This window comes from Lithobates pipiens, unplaced genomic scaffold (genome assembly GCF_037356315.1).
Source record: "Lithobates pipiens isolate NorthernLeopardFrog02 unplaced genomic scaffold, aLitPip1_a1.2 Scaffold_1, whole genome shotgun sequence".
NCBI classification, from domain to species: domain Eukaryota; kingdom Metazoa; phylum Chordata; class Amphibia; order Anura; family Ranidae; genus Lithobates; species Lithobates pipiens.
The window spans coordinates 206,232,973-206,244,996 of NW_027507685.1; the positions used below are offsets into that span (position 1 = coordinate 206,232,973).

The window sequence follows — 12,024 nt, forward strand, 5'->3', positions numbered from 1 at the left end:
GGTGGACATTGCGGCCGCGGGGCATGTGCATCGGCTCCTAGGTGATGCAGCGGGTGTGCGCGCCCCCTATATCATCAAGAAGCCGGTGATGTCATATGACGCCCACCCAGGATGGGAGATCCCATCTGCAGACATCATATGACTGGGAAAAGACAATGCCTCTGCAAGAGGTATTCCCGCATCAGCGCTGTCTGTGTTGAGGGGGGAATTGAGCAAATTTCTCAGGAAAAAAATTTGCTCCATGTTTGGCTGGCCTTACACTTCTGGGTGGAGTACATAGTGGCTTGCTTGTTTTACAGTGCAACTATTCATTAAACACCTTGCATTCTTTTTGCAGTAGATGTGATTGGTAGAGGGAAATCCTTACATTCATCCGCATCTCCTCCAATCAGAGAACACCTTGAATTCTGTGAAAAGAAGGCAAGGCGTTTAATGAATGGACAAGCTGCTGAGCAAGCTGCCCGCTATGAGAGCTGTATCACAGCCAGAAGCATAAGTCTCAGCGCCAATGTCTGGTGCTTACTATACTGTATATGTAGCAGTCTACACATATGGCACACAAGTCATTAGTGCTCATTTATTTTTACAGTGCACATGTCCAAATATTGTTGCTGGCTGGAGTTCAGCTTTAACTTCCTTAACCCATTTCTGCCTGGGCCTGGTGGCCCTTTAGCTGGATCTTTATGCTCAGGGGGCAGGAAGGATTGCCGATCACATGACCACTGTGATTGGCTGTCATGATAGTCATATGATCAAGAGCCAGTACCACCAGCTCCTGATCATTACCACCCCCCCCCCCCCCAACCGCTATTGTGGACAAGCCCTAAAGGTAAATGGCAGTATCTTACCATGGGTTTTGCAGGTGTATTGGAATTCTGGTCAATCAGGGCAAGAGTAAACATTGGAACATTGCTTTGATTATATTTTAGTTTTACTGAAGGCTTCGAGGGCTTTTTTCAGCAGAAAGCAGAGTTCCGGCTCCTCCTCAACTGAATGTATGTAATGGCAAGGGGTGCTGGGGTGTGCTGGAGGGTCTATTGACGATGGCTGATGGGAAATCTATTGTTTCTGGAGGGGATGTATTTTTTCGGAGGGTGGGGAGGGTCTTCTATTTTCTTGTTGGGCGATCTATTTTTTCTGGGGATGGGAATTATGTTGCTTGCTGGGATGTCAATCATTGAAAGGAAGGATTTACTGTTGAGGGAGGGGTCTATTGTTGCTGGCTGCTGGTGGGTCTATTGTTGCTGGAGGGGATCTATTTTTGCAGGGGGATCTATTGTTGCTGGTGAAAATTATTGTTGCTGGTGGGGGATCTCTTGTTGCTAGGGGTAAATCTTATGTTGCTGGGGGGGTCTACTGTTAAGGGAGTGTTCTAATATTCAGAATATAAACAAAAATGTCAGTGCTACTACCCATACATCACATAACGTGGTTATGACTAAGGCCTTATAGGCTGAAACTCGTCAACCTTTCTTATTTGCCTTTGGTCACTGTGGCTTGTCAATAAATACTACATTTTTTAAGAGCCATCACCGGAGTGCGGATCATCTTTTCCGCAGTGTTGTAATGTTGCTGGCTACTGAAGATGCTGTCTGCTTGGAGTCTGTTGTTGCTGGTGTGGATCTATTGTCACTGTGGGGGGGGGGGGGTCAATTGTTGCTAGTTCTATTTTATTGTTTTTTTTTGTTGTTATCATTAACAAATTCCCTACAAATTACTTAGTGCCACAAGATAATACTTGGTTCTGTATCCTCTAAAAGGGGTGGTAATGAGAGGTGGGTAGGGGGTGGAATGAAGGAACATTGCACAAAGGTGGGTAGGGGAGGAGACAAGGGGTGACTCGGAAGGGAGGAGTTCCTGCACCTATTCTCTGAGAAAAAAAAGCCCCGGCTTTACCAGAGATAGAAATAAATATAATGCACCTAAAATGGAGTTCTCTTTCCAGATCTCAGCATCACGATAACCGCATTGATGTTTCAGGTCAGGTGAAACCTAATGTGGCAGCACTGGCAGCACAATACTGTACATATTATCCCTGAGCAGCATTGTACCTGAATGGTTGGTTTACCAAGCCCTGTAAACAGGAGTGTAATGACGGTCCTACTATTGTTTACATGGGTGATGCAGGACTTGCTACTTAATGAAAGGGACCCAAATAATAAAAAAAAACAAATGGAAGGCACATAAATAAAAAAAGAGAATGTAATATATATATATATATATATATATATATATATATATATATATATATATATAAATAAATGATCATTGTAATAATCAGACCCCCTCCATTTGGAAAACTCTTAATTGAGACCCCTACCCCTTCATTATCTTAACAAGGACCCCAATTGTAAAGCCTTTGGTCTTAAGGGACTATTTGATATGGCAGGGCTAAGTGAAGGTATTTAGGTTTACTGTAGTCAAGACCAGTAAAAAAAGATTCTGATTGGTTGTTATAGGATACTGCACCCTGCATTGCCTTATTAAATGAGAGCTTAAATGTGTAACAACCAGCAAAACATGCAGCGACAGCAGTAATAACACGCTATGTATTATTCATCATATAGATATGAGATCAGAGTTGTAAGAGACACTGCTTAGCACAGAACTGGTTCAGCCAACCAGCCACCTATTAGACATGAAAGGACCAAATGAAGCACCATCAAATCTATACAGAGCTGGCATACTCATAACAGATTCCTCCCCCCTTCCCCCATTCCTTGTAAAATCTCTATCCAAAAAAAAAAAAAAAAAGCCAGGGTTACGAGGAACTATAATGTGCAAAGCAGAGTAACCCACATCGACCAATCAGAATTCAGTTTCAAGCAATCATATTAATAAAAGATGACCGGTTGCCATGGGTTACCGCACATATTATTTGTTTAATTAACTTCATACTGAGAAACACTGTCAAAGACAGATTCTGGGGAAAAGAGTACATATAAAAATGTTGTAAAAAAAAAAAAAAAACACAGAGACTACACAGGGTTACCAAACAGGAAAATGGCAAATGGAGTGTGACATTTCAGGCGGGGAGATAGAGAAGACTGCAGGGAACGAGTGATCTTTAAGAGATGAAAATTAACGTGTGTACATGAATATACAGTGTAGCGTCCATACATCACTCAATGACAGGTTTGCACGGTTATGCTAGAGCTTATACGTTACCCTAGCAACACACAAGACATATAGTAAATAGTAGGAACGATGGTGGACACACCTAGTACATTCACAGAGAGACTGCTGTTCTGTGAATGCTCGCTTCAAACAGCTGTCGTTTTGCCATGTGCCAATTTATCCCTGCAAGCACCTGTCGGTGGGTGCACTGAGATGTGTGTTATGATGCAGGCATGGCGCGGGGCTCCGATTCCCCGGGCAGCCCCGACCGATGAATTATTTGAGCTGCTTTAACCCTAGAATGCACTGCCGATATGACCAAAAAATAAATAAAAATGCTATCATTTCCCCAGGTGATGTGTTAGACATGTATATGAGACCGTCAAATCCAGGCATTCAACCTTGTATTCTACATATGCATACCAGTCACCACACCCACTCCTCAATCTACCTGTCGGTGAGGATATCTGCAGTGCTTCAGTCTAATTTGGAGTACGGTAGGCCCCCTGGAGGAGAGAAGTAGGCCATGTTGCTCACTGTGGTGGCACGGGCCGTATTGCTCAGTAGGGTAGCATGGAGCCATATGGTACGGTAGAGCAGAAGCGGGCCAAAAGCTCGATAAGGGGTCATGTGGGTAATATGGGTCGTGTTGCTCTGTAGGGCATTGCTACAAGGTGTGGGCTAGGCAGTATGCATTGTGCAAGTGTTGTCTGAAAAATACAGTCTCCATCCATGCCGATGATCCCATGGACCCCAGCCCTCCCCCGCTTCAATGGTGTACCAGTCTCTTACCTCCCTATCATGGTGGAGTGCTGCTGTACCGCAGCCTCCAGCAGGCGCTCCAGGATAGTCCACTCGCCCATCACGTCCGCCTCTTGCCCCGCCGTGCTCAGCTCGGACACCGGAGAGGAACGAGCTGGCTCCCCTCTCCAAATCACCTTTCCCAACAACTGATCTCCTCTTGCCGATTTTTTTTTTTTTTTTTTTTTACCGATCGCTCCTTGGCAGCATCATCATCAACCGGGGGGGACGGGGAGAGCCAAAACTCCCCTGCTCCTCCTCCACTCTGGCCCCAAGTCCTGTCCTCAGCTCACCCCAAATCTTTGATATGGGGCAGGTAGCATTTCCTTGACCACTCTGCCCCAGGAGATGGCTGCAAGCGCTGCTACACAGACCAGTGCACACCCCTTAGCTTAAATGATTGCTCTAAGCCTAAAATCAATAGCTATCCTGCACTAATAAATTAAAAGGATCCCTGGGTGAAGCAGCTGACGAGCACCTCTTCTGTTTCTTAGAAGATTTAAAAAAAAAAAAGGCTGCCTTGACTTGGTTAGAGAAACCCCTTTGCCTTGTACATGGGAGCCCAAGCTGCACTGCTGCTTAATTTTTCTGCATTTCCACCTTCCCCAGCCAGGTCGCTGTCCAGTGCTGAAACAGCTGCTACTCCAGATTAGTATCCTTGCTGCCAGTGATTAGCATCAGTTCCAGGTTATCTCCCCTCCCTCCCTGCCATCTCCTCTGCTTCTGATACCTTCCAGCTGCCTGCTCCCCATTCATTCCCTGAGACTACCTGCTGGCTCCCCTCCTCTCCTTGTGTCAAAGCATCCTTCTAGCTGCTACCTTCTATGCCTTCCCCCTGCTTCTCCCTTTGTCTCCCCCCCTCGCTCCTTACTGATCCCTCCCTTCTCCTATTCCTCCAAAGCCTGATGTCTCTCTGTCACTTTCCCCTCTACGTTCTCTCTCTCTCTCTCTCCATTGCTCTCTCCGTCTCCTACATGCCGCCGTCTCATTTAATCCGGATAAATGACTCTGTCTCTATTGGATGGGAGGAGATTTTCAGCCATATTATAAGCTGATTTCATCCTGCATCCTTCCCCAGTTTCTGCAATGGCTTGTGTGTAGGAATGTAGTCAAGTGATTGATTGTGGCCGTCTCCAATAACCAAGGGATGCTGGGTGTCTCCAATCGTCATTCATTCAGTAGGGCAAAGAGCACTGTGCAAATTGTAGTAACCCATAGCAACTATTGAGGAATCATCATCCCCTGATATGACCTCAGGAGATCTAATTGAATGATATAGGTTACTGTATTTTATGTATTACCATTGCCCTTTGTGCTGCTTTACCAAATAAGCCCATTATGTGTCTCTGTGTTGTCTCAGCCTGGCCTTCTGCATTATGTCATCTCTCCTTTTTTTAGTGGCAATATAGATTTTTACAATTCCTTTGTTCTGTTCTGTTTCTTTATTAGCCCACCCATTTATTTGCATCACATTCATCATTTGATCCTCATCTCCCAATGATTCGTTCTCCACATTTTTCAATCCATGAGCCATTTGCTCCCACTAGCATTCTTAAACGACCAGTATAACCGCTGTGCCTGTATGCAGAAAGTTAATAATAACAGAAATATGTATGTAAAAGTTCTTATTGTATGCTGGTGAAGGATTTTAGATTGTAGACAAAACATAATGGGGATGGTTTTTCTAAAACTGGAGAGTGCAAAATCTGGTGTAGCTCTGCATAGAAACCAATCAGCTTCCAGTTTTTTTTCTTTTTTCTTTTGTCAAAGCTTAATTGAACAATCTGATGTTAGAAGCTGATTGGCTAAAATGCACCAGATTTTGCACTCTCCAGTTTTAGTAAATCAACCCAAATATGCATTATCTGCCTTTTTAGGCTATAAAAGGTTCTAGAGATTGATAGGGGTTCCCTGAGCTGTGGCTAGTTGACCTCCCATCTGTTGGTGGCTTCCTAGTTCCAGGTCTCTCACCACTTGGCACGACTGTATGCCGATGCAGGATTTTACATAGTAGACATTGGGATGGATTTACTACAACTGGAGGACACCAGTAATCTTTTAATCTGTCTGTATGGGTACTATTTAAACAACTACTATAATGGGTGGGGGCACCAATGTAAGGGGCATTCTTCCCAATGCCCACCAATGTAGGGAGCATTCTTCCCACTAACCACTAACTTAAGGAACATTCTTCCCAATGACCACCAGTGTAAGCAGCATTAGTCCCAATGACCCCCAATGTAAGGAGCATTCTTCTCAATGACCACCAATGTAAGGAGCATTAGTCCCAATGACCCCCAATGTAAGGAGCATTCTACCCAATGACCACCAATGTAAGGGGCATTCCTCCCTCTGATCACCAATGTAGGGAGCATTCTTCGCACTAACCACCAATGTAAGGAACATTCTTCCTAATGACCACCAATGTAAGGAGCATTCTTCCTAATGATCATCAATGTAAGGATCATTCTTCCCATAGTCCACCAATGTAAGGAACATTCTTCCCACTGACCACTGCTGTAAGGAACATTCTTCCCACTGACCACTGCTGTAAGGAACATTCTTCCCACTGACCACTGCTGTAAGGAACATTCTTCCCACTGACCACTAATGTAAGGGGCATTCTTCCCACTGACCACCAATATAAGGAACATTCTTCCCACTGACCACCAATGTAAGGAACATTCTTCCCACTGACCACCAATGTAAGTAACATTCTTCCCACTGACCACCAATGTAAGTAACATTCTTCCCACTGACCACCAATGTAAGGAACATTCTTCCCACTGACCACCAATGTAAGGGGCATTCTTCCCACTGATCACCAAATGTAAGGGGCATTCTTCCCACTGACCACCAATGTAAAGGACATTCTTTCCATTGACCACCGTTGTAAGTGGAGTTTTTCCAACTGACCACCAAAGTAAAGAGCATTCTTGCCACTGACCACCAATGTAAGGAACATTCTTGCCACTGACCACCAATGTAAGGAACATTCTTGCCACTGACCACCAATGTAAGGAACATTCTAGCCACTGACCACTAATGTAAGGAACATTCTTCCCATTGACCACCAATGTAAGGGGTATTCTTCCCAATGACCACCAATGTAAGAAGCATTAACTTTAATGAGTTAGGGCCAGTTTGCACCACATGCAGTCCAGTGTATTTTTCTTGTGCATCAAAACCGCATGGATAGTAGGTTATATGGTTTTCAATGGCATAGTTCACAGTAGTGTGGTCAGTTGCAGTGCGTTCCAGTTCCAGAAAAAAACATTTAATCATGCTGCATTTTTTTCTGCACTGAATTGTACTGGAATGCGGTAAAACGCATCAAAACACACACTGGAACACACATGTCCCTATTTATGGTGAAGAAAAAAGGGGAGGGGGGGTGGAATATGTACCGGAATACGTCAAAAACGCGCATGCAGAAAAGCAATTGGAGAGCATTCGGACTGCATTTCGATGTAATTTCAAAAATGATTTTCAATCTTTTGAAATAAGAACATTCACTTAAATAATACCTGGTGATCCTCCCATGGAAGTCCTTGTTTCCTTGTTTAGATGCCCCTTGTTGTCAATGCTCTGTCCTTGTCTCTCCTGTGTTTTTACCTTGTCCTATGCATATCCATTGGAGGCTATAAGTCTAAAGCTGACCATACACCTATAGATTATCTGCAGATTTTCTATGGTTAGATGGAAAAAGTGCAACAGATTTCTCCAAACTCTCTCGCTAAACTGTGTGGATAGAGGAATCTCCCATTTTTCCATCTAACCTTAGAAAATCTGCAGATAATCTATAGGCGTATGGCCAGCTTAAGTCACTGTGCTACTTTCAGAAAATGTGCCCATTCCTGAAGCAAGTGCATGTGCATGACAAAAGTCCCTACAAAGAGGCAGCAGGAGATCAGCAGTACCAAAATGCAGGGGGAAAAAAAGAAGATGATGTCAATAAGTTAAATGTAGTATTTTCTAAAAGAAAAAAAAAATGTTTATGATACACAGTGCTTGAATGTCAGCCAGTTAGGGTTTACATCTACTTTAAACAGTATATCCATGCAAGACTCTCGTTACATGCTATATAACAGAGTGTTATTCACAAAACCCACTCAAGAATTTGTTTTGTGTAGAGTAGAGTGAAATATATCTGGTTGATCCTGCTTTCAGCTGTCCCTCCTATCTTCTCTGTATCCCCATTGCAGGCTGAGATTGTAATGACCAGCTGGTGTCCTCTACAGAGCATGCTGATATTTCAGTTCTCTTCTAAGCTCCTCATTTCCTCCTTTCTCTTTTCTGTGCAGCCCACATGACTATAGAGTCACACATGTGGGTATATTCACAGTGGTAAATGGCACTCTCCTCCCTGATGATTGAAAGCTAGTGTCAATCATCTTTGACTCCGCCTACACCATATTAATATGTGGGAGTATTTTATACTTTATACTGATGTTCAATAAAAAATGGGAGTTATAAAATACACACTCACACATATATATTCAGTGCTCAGCATAAATGATAACACCCCAACAGATTTATCAGCAAACCTTTACTTTCCTTTCAGAATCCACATTTTATATGGGACACTATACTATAAAATACTCCCACAAATGCGGGCCATTGATTGCAACCAAGATTTGTTAACTTGCACACACAAAAAAGTATTTTTCCTAACAAATTCATTCAAAACCATGTTGGGAAAAATGAATATACCCTAATGAAAGTCTTAGCCCTTGTACACACGGTCGGAGATTCCATCGGAATGTTTCCTATCGGACCGTTTTGTCGGATATTCCGACTGTGTGTGGTCTCCATCAGACTGTTTCCGTCGGAATATCCAACGGACCAACTTTTCCAACTTGCCGGTAAAATTTTCCGACAAAATGCTCCGATCGGACATACTCCGATCATGTGTAGCCTACTCCGACGGACAAAGTGCCACGCATGCTCAGATCAAATTCCTATACCAAAGCTATTGGCTACTAGCCTGAACATAGTCCCGTCGTAACGAAATAACGTCATCACGTTATGTACAATCGCATTTTCCGACAACTTTGTCCGACCATGTGTATGCAACATCACTTCCGGACCTCTTCCGGAATTAATCCGTCGGAATTACTCTGACGGATTTGGTTGTCGGAATCTCCGACCGTGTGTACAAGGGCTTAGGAGCAAAGCGAAATTTTAGATAACAAAATCCTTATTAACAAGAATTCAACTACATGTGAGTGTAATTATTCATTAAACAGATGTCCAGCAGACAGTTGATTATAGAAGGATGTTACTTAACAAAGAAAAACCCCTTCCCATTTCATGCTGTCAGCAATGGCACCACATGGAAGATAAATGTCACAAGGCCTGAGAAAGAAAATCATTTATTTACATGTAGCACCCTCTACCTAGGTAGGTGCTAGATATAGTATTTTTTGTTGTTGTCAGTGCAGGTAAATGTAATCAGGCCTAGCAGTGAGCTAGGCCTGTTTGTTTTGATCTGTGCACTGGGAGTGGCCTAAAGTAGGCCAGTGACTTGCAGGTAGCAGTCACTTCTTGGTTACCTCCCTCTGGCCTCCAGAAGATTCTGGAAGCAGAGGAGGGGAAGAGAGGTGGAGCTGTCTGGGGTGTGTTAAGGAGCCCTGACCAATCCCCAACCTGGATTGGCAGGGGACAGCCTCCTTAAATACTTGGGATCAGCCCAGCTGGGAAGGAGTTGTTCAGGTGGAAGAAATGAGAGATGGAGTGTTAGGCTGTTGGGGCCTTGGAGGGAGCCCCCAGTCCAGGGGTAGGCCCAAGGGCAGGGGCTCGGAGCTTTAGAGGAACCCCAAACAACTCAAGGGGTGTCCTGACATGAGCAGAAGAGGACAGCGAGGAACACTGCCAGGCAAGTCTTGAGGAGGGATCCACCAGGTGTTGGTGAGTGACAGGCACAGTGGAGAGAGCTGGGAGAGGCAAGCCAGGAGTGGATGTAGAGCAAACAGGAGAGACTGTGATGTTACTGGCATAGAAGTCAGGCAGCTGTGGCCAGGAGGGCTGTCAGAGTCTGCACAGGACTGACTGGGATCAGTAGTCCACCTCAATACAGCTAGCACTAAAAGACTTTCTTTCTGCATTGGTTGCCAAACCAAATTACCCACGGTCTCTGCCAGCAAATGGTGATTTCTCCAGTCTGGCACGATTAGAGTTGGGCCTACCATGTGCTAGCTATGCCAGGAACCAAGTATTGTACAGGAGAGAGAGCGAAACAGTCTACAAATAAGCATTGTGCTGGAGGAGGCTGGAGCTCTAGAATATGTAAATAGAGGTTCCAATTGATCATCATATTGATTTCTGCTATTGATTCTGAGCCTTCCATAATTCCCTTAACCCATCCAAATGTAATCCTTCAATAAAATAACAAAAGCAAAGCTGATGGACTGTTCATTGTCTTGGAGTGTCTGAAAGTGAATTCCAGGTTTGGCAGGGTGACAGATGCAACTACTACTTTCTGCAGCCCCTATGGAGGTACTACTACATACACAAGAAAGGTGAAGGCTACAAGATGATCAGTAAAGCTTTACTTATCAGCCAGAATACTGTAGCAAAACTGATACAAAAATGTAACAAAGATGGAACTACAACCATTTCACAAAGACATCCAGGCCATCCATGGAAGTTAACTCCTCGACATGAGCGTCTTCTGATAAAAAGGGTTGAAGGAAATCGCCATGCATGTTCACTGTAGTTAGCTAAAGAAGTAGAAAACCAAACTAGGGAGATTGTTTCCCACAATACGGCATACACTGCAGAGGAATGGCATGCATGGGTGTCAACCATGAAGGAAGAATCTCCTAAAGCCCACCTAGAATTTTCCAGGGCCCATGCTGAAAAATAAGAAAACTACTGGGGCTCTGTACTCTGGAGTGATGAGACCAAGATAAATGATTTTGGAACTGATAGCTTTAAAACTGTATGGCGTCGCAAAGGTGAGGAATACAAAGAAATATGCATGGTGTCTACAGTGAAAAATGGTGGTGGAAGTGTCCTTCTGTGGGGTGCATAAGTGCTGCTGGTGTCGGGGGAACTGCATTTCATTGATGGGATCATGAATTCCAAGTTGTACTGCTCTATATTGAAAGAGAAGTTGCTACCATCACTCCATGCCCTTGGTGCACTTTTCCAACATGACAATGATCCAAAACACATATCTAAGGCCACTGTAGCAGGTTGAGCATCACTGTCCATCCAGCATCCAGGCTCCAAAAGAGGTCATTCTTGAAGAATAGAAAAAGATAGATGTTGCAATATATTACCAAATTGTTCATTCCATGAAGTCTTGGTGCTGTCCTTCCAAATCATGGAGGTCATACAAAATACCAGATGTAGTAGTTTCTGTTGTGTGGTGTATTCATTTATGCTTCGATTATTTTGAGTAACTGAAGATTTTGTAATCTAAGTTATATTATTATCTTACTTTCATGTAATGAGCTAAACAAATGTTCTATAAAACTCAGTTTTGTCAACATTTTGGAAACTGTATTTAAAATCTTACTTTTCAAAAGAGGGGTGTACTCATTTATGCTGAGCACTGCAGAAATATTATATATATATATATATATATATATATATTATAGTGCTTTTTTTTTTAACTAGTCATGTGACTGGCACAGCACCAATCAGGGCTGGCCAGACACAGACTCATACTGTAGAGAACATACAGCAGCAAAGTAATAGAAGCCCCTCCCAAGGAATTTCCCTACAGAAGCCAAAGAACAGGGAGGGATCCTGTGACCACACAACAGCTCTGCAGGAATAAGGTACTTCGAGGATTAAAGTAATCATAATTATAATAATACAGCGGCATTATATATATGATTCATGTGAATGAATTATGACAATTAACACTTCTCTTTTTAATATCACTTTGGCCACTCACCCATTTTTCCTATGCGCAATTTCTCTTCCGTTTATTCACTTTAAAGGGAGCCTGTCACAAGAAAAATATAGTGATAGCCACTGCTGAGCTGTTCTTCTAAACATTTTATTTTGATATCTCACATACTGACCATCTGACTTTAACCACTTCAGCCCCGAGCCTCATTTTGAGATTTGGTGTTTACAAGTTAAAAACTG

At 43.3% G+C, this 12,024-nt stretch overlaps 1 protein-coding gene across 1 annotated transcript in view; it reads right to left on the reverse strand.

Moving 5' to 3' along the window:
- Positions 1–4,995, reverse strand: part of LOC143982317 (gap junction delta-2 protein-like) — a 91,391-nt gene extending 86,396 nt beyond the window's left edge. The window contains exon 1 of the mRNA XM_077480944.1: positions 3,910–4,995. Within this exon, the coding sequence (XP_077337070.1) occupies positions 3,910–3,980 (71 nt within the window). The 5' untranslated portion in view covers positions 3,981–4,995. The remainder of the gene's footprint in view (positions 1–3,909) is intronic.
- Positions 4,996–12,024: the final 7,029 nt, after the last annotated feature.